The sequence below is a fragment of the Theropithecus gelada genome, chromosome 6 (genome assembly GCF_003255815.1).
Source record: "Theropithecus gelada isolate Dixy chromosome 6, Tgel_1.0, whole genome shotgun sequence".
Lineage (NCBI taxonomy): Eukaryota > Metazoa > Chordata > Mammalia > Primates > Cercopithecidae > Theropithecus > Theropithecus gelada.
Genome location: NC_037673.1, coordinates 52,528,619 through 52,550,914, shown reverse-complemented (window position 1 = coordinate 52,550,914; position 22,296 = coordinate 52,528,619). Strand labels below are relative to the sequence as shown.

The following is a 22,296-nucleotide window of genomic DNA, read 5'->3' as shown; positions in this document are numbered from 1 at the left end:
TTTTTTTTTTTGAGACGGAGTCTCGCTCTGTCACCCAGGCTGGAGTGCAGTGGCCGGATCTCTGCTCACTGCAAGCTCCGCCTCCCGGGTTTATGCCATTCTCCTGGCTCAGCCTCCCGAGTAGCTGGGACTACAGGCGCTCGCCACCTCGCCGGGCTAGTTTTTTGTACTTTTTAGTAGAGACGGGGTTTCACCGTGTTAGCCAGGATGGTCTCGATCTCCTGACTCGTGATCCGCCCGTCTCGGCCTCCCAAAGTGCTAGGATTACAGGCTTGAGCCACCGCGCCCGGCCTTACACTGTTTTTTTTTTAATTCTATCTTGAGAAACATACAGTGAATATGAATAATTCAACTATTTAACTTAGTTTTATGACCTTAAAACCTAACCCAGCACCTTTTACTATCTTATTCAAGTTTCACAACAAATACTTTTATTAATGCTTACTCAGGTTATAGAAGGTTAATATCAAACAGAACAAAGTAAATCCCCTGAGGCAAGTAAACACATTCTCTGCCTGTTCTCTGTTTCACTGTAGAATGATGAATGCTCAGCCATCTGCATGTGCTTTATTCTTTGTTACTTCCTTTAGTCTAATTCAGTGGTTCTTTATGTGCATAACAATTCGTATATGGCCTTAGATCTATAAAAGTATGTATTGTACTTTGTAAAAAAAAAATTTAATTGATTTTCCAGATAAGGTTAGCTGTGTATGAGTGTTGGTTTCCCCTTTTTGCACACTTTAGAACTGTACTCTATGTGAGATGTAACTTTCGTGTGAGTATAAAAGAAAACTTACATACATATCTTTATTCCGGGGCTTTAAACGATCATTAATTCAGTGTTGTGGATAGGTTTTTCTGAAATCTTCAATTATGTAAAGATTTTCTACAGTGGAACTGTGAAGCCATTAACATTATCATGCCTGGCCGGGCGCGATGGCTCAAGCCTGTAATCCCAGCACTTTGGGAGGCTGAGACGGGTAGATCACGAGGTCAGGAGATCGAGACCATCCTGGCTAACACGGTGAAACCCCGTCTCTACTAAAAAATACAAAAAACTAGCCGGGCGAGGTGATGGGCGCCTGTAGTCCCAGCTACTCGGGAGGCTGAGGCAGGAGAATGGCGGGAACCCGGGAGGCGGAGCTTGCAGTGAGCTGAGATCCGGCCACTGCACTCTAGCCTGGGTGACAGAGCGAGACTCCGTCTCAAAAAAAAAAAAAAAAAAAAGATTTTTATAAATAAAAGACCTTCGAGAGTAATAGATTTAGTATCTTTCATTAAGTGTTAAACTATATTTTTTCCTTTATTTTTAGATTTTATTCATCACATTAATGACACAGACACTATACTGAGTACCAATAATAGCAACCCTGGTAAGTAGTTTGGGATGTTGTTTGTTTCTTTACTCTCCACCTTGCTCCAAAAAGGATTTAAGGTAGAACATGTGACCTTATTTTAGGTAAATGATTAGTACAAAATTATTATGTTTACTGAGCTGCTACTAAATTGTTGGTAGTTAGTGTGTTTTTAAAAAAAGAACCTCCAAAAAGGCTGTGTTAATGTAACCGGGCAATAGGTTGTATTAATGTGAGCTAGGCAACATTTAGTTCATATTATACAACTCACAATTTTATCTACAGTATCCATATTTGCCTGTGAATAATCAATATTTTCAAGAACCTATATCACAATTATGTCAGATGTCTAGAAGCGTAGTTCTCAGTTAACTTAGTTTTAGAGATCTGTTGTTTTAGTTATTAATATATAGGCTATACAAATTTGTAACCTGTAAAAGAATTCATTTTCTAGTAATAAACAGAGGTTAGTAACTAAATATGGAAAAACAAATTGAAGCTTTGGCTCCAAAAGAAATTAATTTCTTAGAAATTTTTCTTTATTTTTAAAAAATAAACCATTGTGGCCAATGGGTTTAATCCAATATGACAGTTACAGGGAAAGTGAATATAAACGTTAATATAACTTTGGTAACAGTTATGCTGTTAAACTTGAACATCACCTAAAGCTTTATGTATTCAGATTTCAGGGATACTAAACTGATGTCATGTTGATGGAGATGCACATTGATCACTAAGAGGATAATTCATTAAACACATTTATTAAACCTACTATGTGTCAGGAACTATTGTAGGCTCTGGGGATATAATGATGAACAGACAAAAGTCCCTCCTCTCATGAAGTTTACATTCCAGTGTTTGCTACTCATTATCTTACTTTTCCCCCTAATTAAACCTGTCTTTTGTTAATGCTAGAAAATGAGTGAGCAAAGTACTAGCTTTTATTCCTGTGGACACATACACGTATACCTTTGAATTATTATACTAAAATCTCTTGTGCCCTATCCCTTACCTCAGAATTTTCAAAGAACCAAATAACATCCTTGTATTTAAAAAGAAAATTATTTTACTGTACCTATTCTAATATTAATTGATGAAACTAGTTTACTAATATCTAAAGTTAATAGTACTTCTCCAGTAGGGAGTCAGTTCATCATTAAGGTAATAAATATTAATATCACAGTCACATTGATGATTTAGAGAACACCATCAGCAAAGTCAGTTTACTTTATATAGTGATATCTTATATCCAGCACTTCTTGATTTCTCTGCTAATGTTTATTTTGAACAGTGTAGTAAACAGAGTATGAAACAATCCATTTCAGTTAATGTAAAAAATTTTAGCTACTGGGCATAGTGGCTCATGCTTTTAATTTTAACACTTTGAGAGGCCGAGGCAGGAGGATTGCTTGAGCCCAGGACTTTGACATCAGCCTGGGCAACATAGCAAGACACTGTCTCTACGAAAAAAAAAAAAATTAATTAGCTGGCCATAGTGGCATGTGCCTGCATTCCGAGCTACTCGGGAGGCTGAGGCAGGAGGATCACTTGAGCCTGAGGGGTTGAGGCTACAGTGAGCCATAGTTACGCCACTGCCCTCCAGCCTGAGTGACAGAGTGAGACCCTGTCTCAAAAAAAAAATAAATAAATTACAGCTAACATTTATTGAATGCCTATTTGCAGGCATTACATTAAATGTTTTACGGCAACCCTAAGTGGTAGATACTGTCAACTCCATTTTCCAGGTGAAGAGACCAGGGAACATAGTAGTTAATTTCATCCAAGGACGCCTAAATATTAAGTGGCAGAGTTGGGAATTCATTATTCAGTCAGTTAACTTCCATCCACAGCCTGTGCTCTTTTTTTTTTTTTTTTTAAAGATGAGATCTCTCTCTTGCCTAGGTTGGCCTATAGTGGCATGATCATAGCTCACTGCAACCTGGTACTCCTGGGTTTCAGCAATCCTCCCACCTCCACTGCCTGAGTAACTGGAACTACAGTTACACATCCCATCCAGCAAAATTTTGTTATTCTTGTAGAGACAGGGTTGCCATGTTTTCTAGGCTAGTCTCAAACTCCTGGCCTCAAGTGATCCTCCTGCCTCAGCCTCCCAAAGTGCTAGGATTAGAGGAATGAGCCACTGCGCCATAGTCTGTGCTTTTAACCACTATAATTAGCACAAGAAAATTTCTGTCCAGAGCATAGAAGAAAAAAAGCACACTAAAATGTTGACTAAGAAGGAGAAAGAAAATTAAATGTTTGGCTTTGTGGCATGCCAAATAATGGATAGACAATAAAATTAAAAATAGAACTGACAATGAATATTCTTTCTCTTTGACAAATGATGAGTATAAGGGTTACTTAAGATGAGTATTTTCTATCTGCATTAAGAGTTCTTTACGAAGAACTGATTATTAGCAAAAACTCTATTGTGACATTAGAAACACAATGAGAATGGCTGGTATTCTGTCTGATAACAGAAGAAATTGCCACTTGTAGATCAGTATGTAAGAAACATACATTTAGGCCAGGCACAGTGGCTCAGGCCTATAATCCCAGCACTTTGGGAGGCCGAGGCGGGCAGACCACGAGGTCAAGAGTTGGAGACCAGCTTGGCCAGCATGGTGAAACCCTGTCTCTACTAAAAATACAAAAATTAGCCCGGCATGGTGGCATGCGCCTGTAATCCCAGCTCCTCAGGAGGCTGAGGTAGGAGAATCACTTGACCCCAGGAGGTGGAGGTTGCAGTGAGCCGAGATTGCACCACTGCACTCCAGCCTGGGTGACACAGCGAGACTCCATCTCAAAAAAAAAAAAAAAAAAAAACATACATTTTACTGATTTCCCAGCCGTCTGGATTATCATCTGGACTCTTAGGCTTCTATCAAATGTGATCAACTTCCAGAATCATTTTGGATTGTTGAGATTCAAGATTCTTGCATTTTTATCAGTGATTATACCATGGCAGCTGTTTCAATGATGTTTGCTTTTTATTCCAAACCCATAGATTTTTGTTTGCTGTTAAAAGAAACCTGCTCTTTGACCTTTGTATGGGTTATTAGTGTAATAAACAGTCACCCTAAATGATATTTTTTATATTATTGTGTAAATAAGACCAAACACCATCCAGCCCAGTATTTTCTCTCTGGCAGTGGAACCAAGGGATATTTGGTGGGATATTTTTATAGTTTCTAGTAGAGTTTAAAGATAATATCTCAGGGCTGCGCACAGTAGCTCACGCCTGTAATGCCAGCACTTTGGGAAGCCAAAGTGGGTGGATCACCTGAGGTCAGGAGTTCGAGACCAGCCTGAGCAACGTGGCGAAATGCCCTCTCTACTAAAAATACAAAAATTAGCTGGGCATGGTGATGTGTGCCTGTAGTTACAGCTACTTGAGAGGCTGAGACAAGAGAATCGCTTGAATCCAGGAGGCGGAGGTTGCAGTGAGCCAACATCACGCCACTGTACTCCAGCCTGGGCGACAGAGCGAGCCTCTGTCTCAAAAAATAAATAAATAAAAATAAAGATAATATCTCAGAAATTTTAAAGATTCCCTCACTTTTACTTATTTTTAGGTGAAGGAGTACTAATATTCTTAAAATTAACCCTCTATTTTTTCCAGAAAGGAGACATTTAGGCTCCTGGAAAAAGTTGAGGTTGGTAGAGCAAGTGTCTGTCTCTAGAGGCAGTAATTTTCTGTTTTTTTGTTTTTCCGTTTTTTGTTTTTTGGTTTTTTTTTTTTTTGGTCATCTTCTCTAATCTGGTACTTTCCTATTGCAGTGATTTGTCCAAGTGCCGGGAGTGGAGGCCATCCTGACAACAGCTCTATGATTTTCTATGCCAATGACACAGGAGCCCAACAGTTTGAAAAGTGGTGGGATAAGTCCAGGACAGTGCCCTTTTATCTTGTAGGGCTCCTCCTTCCACTGCTCAATTTCAAATCTCCTTCATTTTTTTCAAAATTTAATATCCTAGGTAAGTAGTACCGCTGAATTATGGAGACTTTGTGTAATAGAATACGTGGTGGAGTCTAGGGAAATATGGTCTGATTGCGGAGTTACCTTCCAAGCCTGTTCATCTGTGTTTAATTTGTTCATTCGTTTTTGTTTTGTTTTTTTCTTTTTCTTTTTCTTTTTTTTTTTTTTGAGACGGAGTTTCGCTCTTGTTGCCCAGGGTGGAGTGCAATGGCCCAGTCTCGGCTCACTGCAACCTCTGCCTCCAGGGTTCAAGCAATTCTTGTGCCTCAGCCTCCCAAGTAGGTGGGATTACAGGTGTGTGCCACCACGCCCAGCTAATTTTGTATTTTTAGTAGAGGTGGGGTTTCATCATGTTCTCCAGGCTGATCTTGAACCCCTGACCTTAGGTGATTGACCTGCCTCGGCCTCCCAAAGTGCTGAGATTACAGGTGTGAGCTACCGTGCCTGGCAAGTTGTTCATTCTTATGATAACCTGATTTTTTCTATTTTTTTATGGAGTTTGGCATAGAGAAAAGTGTAGATGACCAGTTTTGGTTTGGTTGTGGTTTTTTTTTTTTTTTTTTTTTTTTTTTTTTTGAGACACGAATTATTTGGTTTCTCATTCTAAACTTACTGAACAATTCTTCCTCATTTCCTCTGAGGATATAACTAGATGAAATAGATGAATATTTCAGGAGGAGAGATCCAAATTGGATCTTATAGGAATTCTCAATTCTAACGGTTGGAAACAGAACTTACTAAGGAAGGTTATAGAATGTTTTTTCCTACAGTCTCTAAGAGTATTATGCAGGATTGTCACCTGACTTTGAACCTGGGAAATCATTCTCTATGTCAGGCTTCTTAGGTTTATTCTGCTTTTGCTCTCTTCCTCAGTGCTTTTTTTTTTTTCTTAGAACACTATTGCCTTCTTTAAGGAATAGACCTCTTTCTGTGAGCCCTGCTTTTCAAAAACCACTAAACGAATGTTTTTACTCCACTTAAAATGGCAAAAGGGGCCAGATGCGGTGGCTCACACCTATAATCCCAACACTTTGGGAGGTCAGGGAAGGTGGATCACAAGGTCAGGAATTCAAGACCAGCTTGGCCAAGATGGTGAAACCCCGTCTCTATTAAAAATACAAAAATTAGTTGGGCGTGGTGGCAGGCGCCTGTAATCCCAGCTACTTGGAAGGCTAAGGCAGAGAATTGCTTGAACCCAGGAGGTGGAGGTTGCAGTGAGCTGAGATCACACCACTGTACTCCAGCCTGGGTGACAGAACGAGACTGTGTCTCAAAAAAACAAAAAAAAAAAAGATGGCAAAAGGAACCTCCCAGTGAAAGTTCAGATCTGGCTAACTAAAGACAAGGATATCATTCATAAGGAATTGATAACTCCACATAAACCATACAATTTCACCTCCTCCCTGTGGATGTGATCTTTGGCAGGCAATCTAGAGCATAAAATAAATAGATAGGCCAGGTGCGGTGGCTCACACCTGTAATCCTAGCACTTTGGGAAGCTGAGGCAGGCAGATAACCTGAGGTCAGGAGTTCGAGATCAACCTGACCAACATGGAGAAACCTTCTCTCTACTAAAAATACAAACTTAGCCAGGCGTGGTGGCGCATGCCTGTAATCCCAGCTACTCGGGAGGCTGAAGCAGGAGAATTGCTTAAACCCAGGAGGCGGAGGTTGCAGTGAGCCGAGATCATGCCATTAGGCAACAAGAGTGAAAACTCTGTCTCAATAAGTAAATAAATAAATAACCCATCATATCAAGGAACAAGGCAGTGGCTTCTAGGTTTCCAGAAGACCAAAGGAAAAGTTAAAATTATTTCTCTTTGCCTGTCTGCCTCAGGTACAGAATTCACTGTAAGCTGCCATAGACACACAGAAGATGGAGAGTTGTGGTTATATAAGCTCTGGCGTCTTGTTTTCATCCTTTATGAATCAGCTAATCTCCAAACCCACAGTACTGCTTATATCACTCATTCGTGGTTTCCTGATTTGCTTGCCAACTTTTCTATGAAACAGATCTTTTAAAATAATATAAACTTATAGAAGGATTTGCTCAACTGGGCACAACAATCACCAGACTTCCAACCAGGTTGATTGTTGATTCTCCAGTTCTTAAGGATATTCTGCTTTTGTTCTTTTCGTTGGTAGTTTCCCTTTCTCTTAAAACCATAGCTTCATTAGAGGAATTAGCATCTAAGGCCTTCCTGAGTTTTCTGACTCTACTCCATAATGGCTAGACTTAATTTCTTAAAAGGAATAATCTTCTGCCTTCTACACTACTAAAAAATTCTGAATGCCCATTTTACCCTGTATATAATACCTGAGAATGGAGTCTGGAATCTCCATCTAGCAAGCAGTGCTACCCAGTCAAAACCTCATCTAGATACTAGATCAAGATTGTTCATGTATTTTGGCTTCTCACCTTTCTCAAATATGCTTTTGATCCACGTTCACTGCTTTTTTTTCTTTACCTTCTTACCATCTCACATTAAATACTGTGACAGACTGTCTCTAACACTTCCAATTCAAAGAATAAAAGTTAGTTTTATCCTGTGTAATCCTACAATTTTATAGTGGACTCTCTGCTTGTATCTTCTGCTTAAACTCAACTCATAAGTAAATGAAGCAGTTTTGCATTCAGCAATGTATGAGCTACCTTCATCTGATTCTTCTTTTCTTATTCTTTTTTTTTTTTTCCTTTGAGATGGAGTCTTGCTCTGTCGCCCAGGCTGGAGTGCAGTGGTGCAATCTTGGCTCACTGCAACCTCTGCTTCTCGAGTTCAAGTGATTCTCCTGTCTCAGCCTTCCAAATAGTTGGGATTATAGGCATGTGCCATCACACCTGGCTAACTTTTGTATTTTTAGTAGAGATGAAGTTTCGCCATGTTGGCCAGGCTGGTCTCGAACTCCTGACCTCAGGTGATCTGCCCACCTCGGCCTCCCAAAGTGCTGGGATTACGGGTGTGAGCCACCACACCCAACCCGTCTGGTTCTTGTTAGGCCTACTACATAGAGTTTTTTTGTTCTTTTTCTGGTAACTCCCTCAGCTTGTTTCTAGTCTTTAGATCCCAGCTGGGTGTTAGTGGAGATAATCAATGTAGGTAACAGTTTCCCACACTTTGCTGAGACTATGAAAACAATGCTTGATTTTAAAATAATCTGTAAAACACACAAAGATAATAAATGGTTTCTGAATTTTTTCCTCACAGGCACAGTATCTGTCCTTTATTTGATTTTCCTTGTCACCTTTAAGGCTGTTCGCTTGGGATTTCATTTGGAATTTCATTGGTTTATACCAACAGAATTTTTTGTACCAGGTGAGCTGTTTTGGCAAAATAATAAATTACAATAATGTGATCTTAAGTTAACCATTGTTATGCTATTCTAAAACAAGTAATGATCTTTTTTATGCTGGGCATTTTTATAAATGCTATTAAGTTAAAAATAGTACTACAATTGAGATTATTTTGAGTTTCCTGCAGTTAGTGGTAACCAGGGCCCTTTGTCATTTCTACTTGTTAGTTGAAGTTCATTTAAGTTATAGTGCACTAATACTTGCACTTTCTGTGTTTTTCATCCAGCCTTTCTGATGGGTATATAATGTGGTATTACACTGTGGTTTTGTGTTTTTTAATTAAAAATTTTTATTGACATAAAATAGTTGTACATATTTAGGGGGATACATAGGATATTTTAATACCTCTATGCAGTGTGTAGTGTTCAAATCAGGGTAATTGGGATATCCATCACCTCAAACATTTATCTTTTTGTTGGGAACATACAATGTGGTTTTAATTTGCATTTCTGTAATGATCAGTAGAGTTAGCAACTTTTCATATGTTTGTTGGCCATTTGGATTTCATCTTTTCTGAAGTGTTTCTTCTATCTTTCTATTTAACTGTCTGTTTTTTTATATTGATTTATAGGATTTATTTATACATTCCAAATATGAATCCTTTCTCAGATATGTGTAATGCAATTATCTTCTTCCTGCTTACATCCTTTCTTGATATGCCTTTTCAAAGGAATAAAGTAAGCAGCAGAAGTTTGGAGCTTCTTTAAAACCATTTTGTGAAGGAGTCTATTATTTAATATATTATGTAATAATCATGGCATAAATGTGTTCTTTAAAAAAGTGTATTTTCCACACAAAAACTTGTACATGCATGTTTATAGCAGCATTATTCATAATAGCCAAAAGTGGAAACGGCCCAGTGTCTATCACTAATGAATGGATAAATAAAATGTAGTATATCTTTCTTTTTTCTTTTGAGACAGAGTCTCACTCTGTTGCCCAGGCTTGAGTGTAGTGGCGCAATCTCAACTCACTGCAACTTCCCCCTCCCGGTTCAAATGATTCTCCTGCCTCAGCCTCCTGAGTAGCTGGGATTACAGGCGTGCACCACCATGCCCAGCTAATTTTGTATTTTTAGTAGAGGCAGGGTTTTACCATGTTGGCCAGGCTGACCTCAGGTGATCTGCCTGCCTCAGCCTCCCAAAGTGCTGGGATTACAGTCGTGAGCCACCGCACCTGGCCAAAATGTGGTGTATCTGTACAATGGGATATTATTTGGCAATAGAAAAGGAATGAAGTGCTGTGGTTATGGTTGTACAACTCTGTGAATATACTGTTCAATTAAAAACTAGTTGTGCACTTTAAGTGGGTGAAACATGAATTTTATTTCAATAGTGCTGTTAAAAAGAGTCTCAGGTTTTCAAGAAATTTTCTCAAAAAGATAGCTTTTGGTAGTTAATGGGAAAAAGCTGACTATTTACCCACTGTAATATGACAAGTTAGAAACCTAACAGTGGTCTTACTTGCCTTAATTAGAAAAGATAGAAAAGGATGAAATAACAAATTGCCTTACAGGGTATCTTAACTAAGTAATAGAATTGATTACTCTGAGAGACAGGAAATTCAGCTAAATTAAAAAGAATGTGTTGAAAACTAATCTTATTTTATTTAGATTTATTTATTTTATTTTAGAGCTAGTGCTTGATTCTTAATTGTTTTCTCTTCTTTTTCTAAAATAATATAGCAGAATCAGTGGATTTTTTATACATTTCTACTTTTTACACTAAGGAATCCCCTGAGATGGGTTTGCCTAGACCAGCAGTATTTTCCATTAAATCATGGTTTTATTCTACATAAAATCAATTTTTTTCCTTCTATTAGCAGTCCTCAATACAGAAATTGGCAGTGCTTTTGCAGTATTATTTTATTCTCACTTTAAAGTAGCTTTGTGTTTATTGCAGAACATTTAGAGATTATAGGTAAGTGGTTAATTTAAAATAAATTGCATAACTTGATGTAACCACTATTTATATTTTTGTGGATACTCCCCCCCTCCCCCAGTCTTTTTTCTTTGCATGCACACATCTATACACACACATATATTTTAGAAGTAAAAGTAGGCTGGGCACAGTGGCTCATGCCTGTAATCCCAGCACTTTGGGATGTTGTGGTGGGAGTTTTACTTGAGCCCAGGAGTTCAAGACCAGCCTGGACAACATGGCGAGACCCTGTCTCTACAAAAAAAAAAAAAAAAAAAAAATTCTTTTAAACTTAGCTGGCTGTGGTGGCATGCACCTATAATCCTAGCTGCCAGGGAAGCTGAGACAGGAAGATCACTTGAGCCCAGAAAGTTGGGGCTGTGGTCAGCCGTATTTGTGCCACTGCATTCCAGCCTGGGTAACAGAGTGAGAACCTATCTCAAAAAGAATAAAACAATAAAAAGTAAAATCACAGTATGTATGCTATTTCAATCATAGGGAAAAAAAGAAACTGCCTCTACAACATAATTTTTGATACTGTATACCACTGCACAACTGTATCTCAATTTAATGAATCCCCTGTAGGTGGACATTTATTTCTATTATTTTTAAATAATGTTTTTTAGATTTGTCAGTGAAGAATGTTAAATGACCAGTTTGCCCTTTCATAATTCCTTTTCTAGAGGTAATTTTCTGGCAAATTCAGGTATTAAAAAAATGAAGGAGTTTAAAGTCAGACAGAGCCTAAATTTGAATCCTGCCCTTCCCCATACCAATTATATTACCTCAAATAGGAATAATTGATACAAAGCGCCTGCACAGAGTATACTTTTTTTCTTTTTTTGAGATGGAGTTTTGCTCTTTCACCCAGGCTGCAATGCAATGGCGCGATCTCGGCTTACTACAGCCTCTGCCTCCCAGGTTCAAGCGATTCCCCTGCCTCAGCCTCCCAAGTAGCTGAGATTACAGGCTGCTGCCACCACGCTCAGCTAATTTTTGTATTTTTAGTAGAGACAAGGTTTCACCGTGTTGGCCAGGCTGGTCTCAAACTCCTTACCTCAGGTGATCCGCCCACCTTGGCCTCCCAAAGTATTGGGATTACAGGTGTGAGCCACCACACCCAGCCCTAGCATACTTTTTTTTTCCCCCTTTTGAGTGCTTTGCCCAAGTATAATGCTGGCCTTGAGGAACTTTTTAAAGACATTTTAATATTCTTATTCCCCGGATAAAACAGTGACAACTGATTTTTAGTAATCAACTGTTGGCTACCACTACTCATTTTCTAACTGTCAGTTTTAATGTTTTTGTTTTTATTTTTCTCCTAGAGATAAGATTTCAGTTTCCACAGCTGACTGGAGTGCTTACCCTTGCTTTTTTTATTCATAATTGTATCATCACGCTCTTGAAGAACAACAAGAAACAAGAAAACAATGTGAGTAATTATCTTTGGAATTGACTTTTGTATCTCCTGAGAATAAACTTTTTAAGTCAGTATTTGAGCCACTTTATATTTGGGGTACAATTAGGCAATTTTGTCACAAGATCTTAATTTTTAAACTTAAACCATAGAGCAGTGGTCAGCAAATTTTTCTATAAAGGTTCAGATGATAAATATTTCAGGCCTTGTAGGCCATATGGTTTTTGTTCCAGCTACCCAACTCTGCTGTTATATTATGAAAGCAGCCATAGATAATACATAAACAAATGGGTGATGGCATTGTTTCAATGAAACTGTTCACAAAAACAGACATCAGACAAGATTTGGCCCGTGAGTCATAGTTTGCCGGTGCCTGCCATAGAGTAACCACTGAAAAAATAGAGGTATAGCTAATAAGCCATTAATGGTGGTAAAATCTTTTAAAGATACCCTAGCTATGGTGACTCAGGCCTATAATACCAGCACTTTGGGAGTCTGAGGCAGGAAGATCACTTGAGCCCAGGAATTTGAGACCAGCCTGGGCAACATGGTTAGACCCTGTCTCTACAGAAAAAATTAGCCCAGTTTGGTAGCACATGCCTATAGTCCCAGCTACTTGGGAGGCTGAGGCAGCAGGATTGCTTAAGCCCAGGAAGCCAAGTCTGTGGTGAACTGTGTTCATGCCACAGCACTCTAGTCTGGTCAACAGAGTGAAACCTCATCTTAAAAAAAAAAAAAATGCAGCTGGGCACAGTGGCTCACGCCTCTAATCCCAGCACTTCAGGAAGCCAAGGCAGGTGGATCCCGAGGTCAAGAGTTCAAGACCAGCCTGGCCAAGACGGTGAAACCCCATCTCTACTAAAAATACAAAAATTAGTCAGGCGTGGTGGTAGACGCCTATAATCCCAGCAACTCAGGAAGCTGGGACAGAGAATTGCTTGAACCAGGGAGATGGAGGTTGCAGTGAGCCAAGATCACCACTGCACTTCAGCCTGGGCAACAGATCCAGACTCCATCTCAAAAAAACAAACAAAGTATACCTGATCCAAAAGAAGCCATGGAAAAGGAACCAAAGAATAGATGTGACAAATAGAAAACAAATAGCAACATAGTAAGTTTAAACCCATTGTGTTGATAATTATATTTAAAGACACTGCAGTTAAAAGATTAAAAAGAGGTTGGGTACAGCAGCTCACACCTGTAATCCCACCACTTTGAGAGGCTGAGGCAGGCGGATAACTTAAGGCCAGGTGTTTGAGACCAGCCTGGCCAACATGGTGAAACCCTGTCTCTACTAAAAATACAAAAATTAGCCAGGCATGGTGGTGTGCACCTGTCATCCCAGCTACTCAGGAGGCTGAGGCGGGAAATCGCTTGAACCCAAGGGGTGGAAGTTGCAGTGAGCGGAGATCATGCCACTGCACTCCAGCCTGGGCAACAGAGTGAGACTCTATCTCAAATAAATAACTTAATTAATTAAAAGAGATTTTCAGACTTGTTAAAACACAAAGCCTAACTATATGTTGTCTACAAGGAATTTATATTAAACATAAAGATATGCCATGCAAATATTAAACATAAGAAAGCTGGAGTGGCCAAATTAATATCAGACAAAATAGACTTTAGAACTGGGAGTATTGCCAGAGATAAAGAGGAACCTTATATAATGATCTGTAGGGATCAATTCATCAAGAAGACATAATAATCCTAAATGTATATGCACCCAGTGACAGAGCTTCAAAATAAATGAGTTAACAGTTGCCAAACTGAAAAGAGAAGTAGACAAATCCACAATTGTAATTGGACATTTTATCACCCTCCTTCAAGTAACTGATAGAACAAATAGATGAAAATAAGTAAGGATAGAGGAAGCATGAAAAACACTGGCAACCTACTTAATCTACTATGTATTTACAAAAAGTCTTCTCTCAACTGCGGAATGCACATTCTTCTTAAATACATAAGATCATTTTCCAAGATAGACTATATGCTGGGTCATAAAACAATTCTCAATACGTGTGAAAGGATTTAAGTCATACAGAGTATGTTCTCTAAACATAATGAAGATACAAATCAATACCAGAAAGAAATTTGGGAAGTTCACAAATTGTGGAAATTGAACAGCATGCTCTTAAATAACCAATGGGTCAAAGAAGAAATCACAAGAAAAATCAGAAATACTTTGAGTTTACTTAAAGCGTGCTTATAGGGAAATGTATAGCTGTAAACACCTACACTAAAAATGAAGATCTCAAAAACCTAACTTTCTACCTTAGACAATAGAAAAAGTAAAGCAAACTAAACCCAAGGCAAACAGAAGTTAACCAGTTACTTGTTGGCTTGTCTGCAGATTTTGTGGTCAATTTAACAGCTTCTGACCTTGTAAACAAAAGTCATAATGAAGTTCTGATAGAGGTCTATACAGTTGTTACTGAAATGCAGGAGAAGGAAGGATTTGCTGTGCCTGGAGATTCTGAGAAGGCTTTGAGTAAGGGGTAATGTTTGGCAGTCATTAAGAAGGCAAAAACCTTTCTAAGTAGAGGAAGTAAGCTCTCTAAAGCAAAAATATAAATTTAGCTTTTCCATCTTCATCTTTACTGACCATACATGTAGCATGTTACCTGTAAATGGAGTTGGACTTGAGTCAATCTGGATTTTTCATACTTCCTATTTGGTGAACTTACCTCAAGTTTCATTTTTGTCATACGTAAAATGATAGCTACCTGTCAGGGTTGTGATGTTAACATGATCTAACATACAACAGAGGCTGGAAATTTTTAGTATTTTTACCCCTCTTACCCTTTCTTTCCTGATATTTACAGTCTGTTCTTGTAAGCCAAGTTAGCCCAAGTGCCCTAGAAACTCATGTTGTTAAGTAGAATTCTCATATATTGGATGATCCTATCCATAAGGCTGTGTTTCTCAAACTTTACCACCAAAGTCTCCCTAATAACAGAACAACCTCGTGTACCTAGAAATCTGGGAAAGACAAACACAATCTTACTGAAGTGTCATGTTTTATCTTAAACATTTACACATATTTTTATCATGCTCATTATTTGTTTGTCTTACTAGAAAACAGTCTCAGGCTGGGCACGGTGACTCACACCTGTAATCCCAGCACCTTGGGAGGCCAAAGCAGGCGGATCACAAGGTCAGGAGATTGAGACCATCCTGGCTAACACAGTGAAACCCCGTCTCTACTAAAAATACAAAAAATTAGCCGGGTGTGGTGGCACGCGCCTGTAGTACCCACTACTCGGGAGGCTGAGGCAGGAGAATCGCTTGAACCCGGGAGGCGGAGGTTGTGGTGAGCCGAGATCGCGTCACTGCACGCCAGCCTGGGCGACAGAGTGAGACTCCACCTCAAAAAAGAAAAGGGAAAGAGGAGAGGCTCCAAATGAGTTAAATTACAGGCAGTTCTCATGTTGCATGGTTCTTACATGCACCAGTTTCATTAATCTGGTTTAGTTAAAATACATCAGTTCCTCCTAACAACATTTGTTCAAACGTCAGTTACCACAGAATTTTATTTTATTTTTTTTCAGCCTTTTCTTGCTTTTTATTTACAGTTTGTGTTCAATGCAAACCAATTCCATAACATAAGAAGTTACTATGAATCAAAGCATAAATACACAAACACAATATACAGTCCAAAATAGATGTACAGCATTCTGGAATAAAGCAAAAGAGTATTCATTCACACACACAGTAGCTTCAGATGTGTTTAATCTGTTTGTTCCCATGTAATTTTCTAAAGATGGAAAAAAATGACTTTGGTCATCAAGACTGCTGTGGCCATATTAGATTCCTGGAACATCTAAGCATCAGGGTGTGACCATGCGAACAAAAGACTTCGGCAAGTGTCTATTTTTAAAAAGATTTCTGTGTGTCGAGGCAGTTGTGAAAGATTTACTGCAGAATCAAGCCCACTTTTAGGCTTAGGACCAGGTTCTAACTATCTAAAAATATTGACTGATAACAAAAAGTGTTCCAAATGTGGCTATTCTGATCCATAATTGTTTTTTAAAGAAAAAAAAAGTATATACAGAAAGAGTATAAAAGTTTTTGTGAATTTAATGCAAATTAGCTTCCAGTCTTCACTTCCCAAATACTTGATTTATAGTTTTGATTCCTTTACATCTTTGCCTTTTTAATTTCAAGATTTGCAGTTTTGCCTTCAAAACAGATCTTTTTTTTTAATTGTAAAAAGTATTCAACATATACAGAAATAAAAAGCATTTTGACGGCTGGGCACGGGGGCTCAAGCCTATAATCCCAGCACTTTGAGAGGCCGAGGCAGGCGGATCACCTGAGGTCAGGAGTTCGAAACCAGCCTGGGCAACATGGTGAACCCCTGTCTCTAGTAAAATTACAAAAATTAGCCGGGCATGGTGGCAGGTGCCTGTAATCCCAGCTACTTGGGAGGCTGAGGCAGGAGAAACGCTTGAGCCCGGAAGGCAGAGGGTTGCACTGAGCTGAGATTGCGCCACTGCACTCCAGCCTGGGCGACAAAGTGAGACTCCATCTAAAAAAATAATAATAATAATAATAAGTGTTTTGAAATTAGTCACGGTCAATGCAGTTCTACTCTTTGGAATCTGTTTAGCTAAATGAATATAGCACTCTTGTTGAATGGAAATAGGTGATAGGAAATGCCTACCATTTGACTATATGGATAATCAAGAGTTGCTCAGAATGCTTGGACCTGGGGGTAGATTCTCATTCATCATTGCCCTGGCACATGTCAATTACTACGTAAAAGGTCAAATGCAATGTCAAATCCAAAGCCTCAAGAGGAAAGTAAGTTCAGTTCCCGAGAGAACAGCGATAGCTCAACAATGTAAAACTTAATCTAGAGTATATAGGCATTAAATTAGTGCTGTCGAAACAATACATTGAGGAATTACAGTAACACCTGGAAGTTCCTTCTAATGTACATATAAATAGAATCATGGAAGCTTTTTATATTACCTGTTTTATGGCCTTATAGAATTAATGAACCAAATGAAAACTGAATCTCCATTCCACAATCACATCCTTTATTACTATTCTTACTTTCAAGGTAGTATTTCTTAAGCCACATTCAAGGAAATCATGTCTTAGCTATTTTGGATGTTGCCTTTCCTTCATCTTGTACATGAAACACCAGCAGATTTGATATTGTCATCCATCATCTAGTTCTTCAAAGTAGATGTTCTTCAAACTGATCAAATTGGGATCCTCACATGTTCTTCAAACCGATCAAATTTGGGATTCTCAACATTTTATATCAATAAAAGGTGTAGAATTAGTAGATTCAAAGAAGACCTGTTTTTCCTTGCCAAATCGGACTTCCAAACGCCATTTGGATTGGGTTTAGAAGATGGGGAAGTTTAGAAGATGTTTCTTGACCTGAGTCTCTTAACAGTAGAGATGTAGAAGAGAGAGTGAGACCACGAAGAGACTGGCTGTTGACTGCAGGGCACCACCAACCGCCTTGGTGGTGGCATTAGCTGGATTTGGGGCAGTCGAAGTATTCTGGGAGGAGCTACTTGAAACTCTTACAACAGTTGTTTCATTGGAATAAATCTGCGTGGGTAGGAGCAGTGCCAGCAGCAGCAGCCCCAGCCGAGCCTGGCCACCATTGCTCTGCCCTTGTCCCCTCCATCAGTGCGCTGCGCGTCTCGCTGGATGCTGGGTGCTTGAAGAACCGCTGGCTCCGGTCGGGCACAGGCAAGGTCAGAATTTTAACTATTAGTACTTGTAAAGTAGTAGCTGCTAGCCCTCACTTCACAAAGCACTACATAAATAAAAAGTGCATGTGATAATTAGTAACCAATCACATAACTTCTTTCAAAGTCTGTCAATGACTGGTCACTGTGTATGTTTTTCACTGTACAGTCTGCAAAGCAGATAGTTGTGTTAACTCCTTGTCACCCCGTGATAAACTGATATATTTTACAAAAAATGGATACTTGAACAAGGAATTGTCAAACAAAGTGAAAGTGTTACAATGAAACAAAACAATAATGCAAGAAGTGAAATTTGAATTCAACTCTATATAAAGAGTTATAAAAGAAATAGCCAACTGTGGAAATGTTGACACTGCTGCTATACAAGATACTCCAGATATGCAGCCAGAGAAGCTTAAGGAAGGTGAGCTTATCAACATCCATTTGGAAAGTGATTATGATTACAAGAATGAAGATATCCCAGAGGAAGTGCAATTGTCAGAAAACTTCACATTAATTGAATTCTCAGAGATGTCTCACAACATTGAAAGCACAAAAGATGAAATGTTAGAAGCTGGTGCACAGTTGGGATAAAGGAGTATGACGGTTCACCAAGGCATGGAAAAGATGCCTGCCACATTTTGTTAAGTTATACAATGAGAAGAAGGAGGCAAACGTAGTTCAGACTACTCTTGGTATGTTTTTACAAAACAAAATATTTTAAGCTCAATATTTCTGACATTGCAATGTACTTTTAGAAATGTTTTACTTTTTCTTCATTTCCTTACACATTTATAACAGAATATTTAATGTTTTGACAATTGTTAAAGATCATAGAACAATTATATGTTTTTCCCATTGATTATTGTGATCACTTTGCACAGTTTCAGGTTGCATAGTAATTTTTATAATCTCATACCACCCTGCAAAGTGAGGACTGTCTGTGCTTAACTTTTCACTCGCCAGAATTCTCAAGTTGAATTGCTTTTCTGGAAAGTCACACCAGTTTATCTGGAGGTGTATATGCCCCACTGTGAGAAGCTCAGGGCTGGATTGAGATGGGCGTTCTTGGTTCATGGTCTCCCAAGGACTGAGGACATGTCTTTGCCTTTCTTAGTAGAACACTCAGTGGGCCTTGAAATCCGTATTTCATATGTAAATACCATAAAATGAATTCTTTCCACTTAGTATTAGGATGAGGACTTTGTAGAACTATTATGTTAGGTTCAGCTAATACAATTTGATTCACCTTTTGTCACTTGTGGAAACTATTTTTAAAACAAAGGCTTAAAAGCAAAGGTTTAAATGGCTGGGCGTGGTGACTCACGCCTGTAATTCCAGCACTTTGAGAGGCTGAGGCGGTTGGATCAGCTGAGGTCAGGAGTTCGAGACCAGCCTGGCCAACATGGCAAAACCCCATCTCTACTAAAAATACAAAAATTAGCCAAGCATGGTGGTGGGCCTCTGCAATTCCAGCTACTTGGGAGGCTGAGACAGGAGAATCACTTGAACCCGGCAGGCAGAGGTTGCAGTGAGCTCAGATCATGCCACTGCCCTCCAGCCTGGGCAACAGAGCGAGACGCCATCTCAAAAAAAAAAAAAAAAAAAAAAAACCACACACACACACACACACAAAGGTTTAAATGGTTGTTTTTTTTTTTTTTTAAACTGTCTTAATTGAAATTGGGTTATGAAGTGATGGTCTACCTTTCAAAAAACTAGTTGTACTTTATGTTAACTTCTTAAAATATTAATAATTGCTAAGGATAAAGCTAACATTTATGAAGCACTATGTGCCAGCAACATTCTAAACACTTTGACTATATGTAAATATATATACTGTCTTTTTGATTATACTGAAATTGGCTTATATGTTAGCAAAAATCTAGCTAAATGGGTACTATATTCTGAGAAAAACTTTGTCATTTGATTTATTTAATGATTATACCTTTCAGCAGGTTTCAGTAAGTAATTTGATTTTTTTTTTTTTTTTTTTTTTTGGAGATGGACTCTCGCTCTGTGGCCCAGGCTGGAGTGCAGTGGCCGGATCTCAGCTCACTGCAAGCTCCGCCTTTCGGGTTCACGCCATTCTCCTGCCTCAGCCTCCCGAGTAGCTGGGACTACAGGTGCCCGCCACCTCGCCCAGCTAGTTTTTTTTTGTATTTTTTAGTAGAGACGGGGTTTCACCATGTTAGCCAGGATGGTTTCGATCTCCTGACCTTGTGATCTGCCCGTCTCGGCTTCCCAAAGTGCTGGGATTACAGGCTTGAGCCACCGCGCCCAGCCACAGTAAGTAATTTGAAAGAAGTCCTATTAATATCATGGCATAATATTTTCTTGAGATTAAAGTCAAAAAATGTAAAGCTTGCCAGGGACTCTGAATTCATAATGTGGATACTGGATCATTCCAAGCTCAGTAAACAAAAGTTTGAAAATAGAAAAGAAGACAAAATAATAGAAAAGGCCTCTTCTTCTATATAAATTATAACTGGACTTGGAACTAAAGATATTTGCAAAGAAAGAAACAAACTCCCAAATAAGTGTAGTGATCAAATTTTCTAGGTTTTCCAAGTTCAACTTCATTTCATACAGTTTTTTTTTTCCATCAAATGTAATTTGTTATATGTGTAAATGGGATATCATTTCTATTCCTTTTTTTTTTTTTTTTTTTTTTTGAGACGGAGTTTCGTTCTTGTTGCCCAGGCTGGAGTGCAGTGGCACGATCTTGGCTCACTGCAACCTCTGCCTCCCCAGTTCAAGCAATTCTCTTGCCTCAGCCTCCCAAGTAGCTAGGATAACAGGCATGCGCCACCACGTCTGGCTAATTTTGTATTTTTAGTAGAAATGGGGTTTTTCCATGTTGGTCAGGCTGGTCTTGAATTCCCGACCTCAGGTGATCCACCCGCCTCGGCCTCCGAAAGTGCTGGGATTACAGGCGTGAGCCACCCCACCCGGCCATCATTCCTATTCTTTTGTCATATCTTGCCAAAAAAGGGGGATTAGGGAGCTGAAGACCATCCAACTAGTTTATCACCAGAATATGTAGTCCCTATAACCCTCCTGGTTGTGTGGATTGACCTCTTGATATTTTCTCATTGTATTTGAATCAGAACCTCTAAGTGTTTCTTTTGTTTAGTTTTGTTTTGTCTGTGTTTAGTTGTATTACCCTGCTTTGTTCTTTAAAACAATTTGAAATGCCTTATATCGTGATTTGTTATTTACTTTTTCCTTCTTCATATGAATCTGTGGTTTACTTGGCTATATACCAGGAGAAGTTATGTAAATTTTTGGGGTCAGTCTGTGTGGTCAGTTTCTGTCATTTTTGTTAGTAAATGCTCCACTGGATAGTATTTTCACTATGAACGGTATGTGAAACAAATGATAAACCATGTCTGACAAATAGAATGTGCTCCCAAACCCACTTCTGGGCCTGTTGTAGATCCAGTTTTCATTCTGACTTGGCATTCTACCTGTCATTAGTTTTCTTTTTTTTTTTTTTTTTTTTTTTTTGAGACGGAGTCTCGCTCTGTCGCCCGGGCTGGAGTGCAGTGGCCGGATCTCAGCTCACTGCAAGCTCCGCCTCCCGGGTTCCCGCCATTCTCCTGCCTCAGCCTCCCGAGTAGCTGGGACTACAGGCGCCCGCCACCTCGCCCGGCTAATTTTTTATTTTTATTTTTTAGTAGAGACGGGGTTTCACCGTGTTAGCCAGGATGGTCTCGATCTCCTGACCTCGTGATCCGCCCGTCTCGGCCTCCCAAAGTGCTGGGATTACAGGCTTGAGCCACCGCGCCCGGCCTCTGTCATTAGTTTTCTACCGTCAACCCCGCCAGCCATTTATTATTCACAAGGCAGAATCGGTTACCTTATTAATGTATAGGCTTCTTGACATAATTACCAGTTTATATTGTCACTTGTGTCTCTTTTTAAATATATTTTTTACTTTGAGCCTCATTTTCTAAAGAATAGCTTTTTTTCTATGCTGTTCCATTAAATGGGCTTTCAAGAGGCTGTATCTTTAGGCCGAACTATATCTTTAGTAATGGCTTGTGTTTGAGCCAGAGAATAGCAAAGCCCACATATGTGTATACTGTTCCTAAGTGGCATATTTCCCAGCGTCATGCTAAACCTCAGCTGCTTTTATAATAAAAGTATCATTTCTGTTCATCGGAGTATTCAGATGAAAACACGTATGTAGCTCCTGAGCTACTTTTACTGAAGGTATGTTGGAGTACTATGAAATAGAACTTTCCTGATTTTAGTGTCTCAAAATGGAAGCATCCCTGTATGTGTTCTGTTGTATAGTTATTACTCATAACTTGTTACCTCTCTTTTTTTATTATTATTGTTTATTAACTGTGACACAACTGCATTGGAGACTGGTCAGCTCTCCATCATAGTAGCTGAGGACCTGCAATTTGGAACTAAAAGGATCTTGATTTGAATATTGGTTTCACCAGATACCCACTTTGCAGCCACAAACGAGTTTTGTAACCTTGCTGCACTTAGTTTACATCTGTAAAATGAAGAAAATGACAGTATCTACATTATAAGGTTGCAATGAG

The 22,296-nt window shown here is 39.0% G+C and overlaps 1 protein-coding gene across 6 annotated transcripts in view; it reads left to right on the top strand.

Moving 5' to 3' along the window:
- The window catches only part of SLC38A9 (solute carrier family 38 member 9), an 87,171-nt gene that overhangs the window by 52,695 nt on the left and 12,180 nt on the right, over positions 1 to 22,296 (top strand). For 4 of the 6 annotated variants that reach the window (XM_025388004.1, XM_025388002.1, XM_025388008.1 and 1 more), the window contains 4 exons: positions 1,314 to 1,373; positions 5,136 to 5,330; positions 8,539 to 8,646; positions 11,929 to 12,035. In XM_025388004.1, coding sequence (XP_025243789.1) covers positions 1,314 to 1,373; positions 5,136 to 5,330; positions 8,539 to 8,646; positions 11,929 to 12,035 — 470 coding nt within the window. The remainder of the gene's footprint in view (positions 1 to 1,313; positions 1,374 to 5,135; positions 5,331 to 8,538; positions 8,647 to 11,928; positions 12,036 to 22,296) is intronic. The other 2 variants (XM_025388007.1, XM_025388006.1) reach the window with 2 other exon arrangements.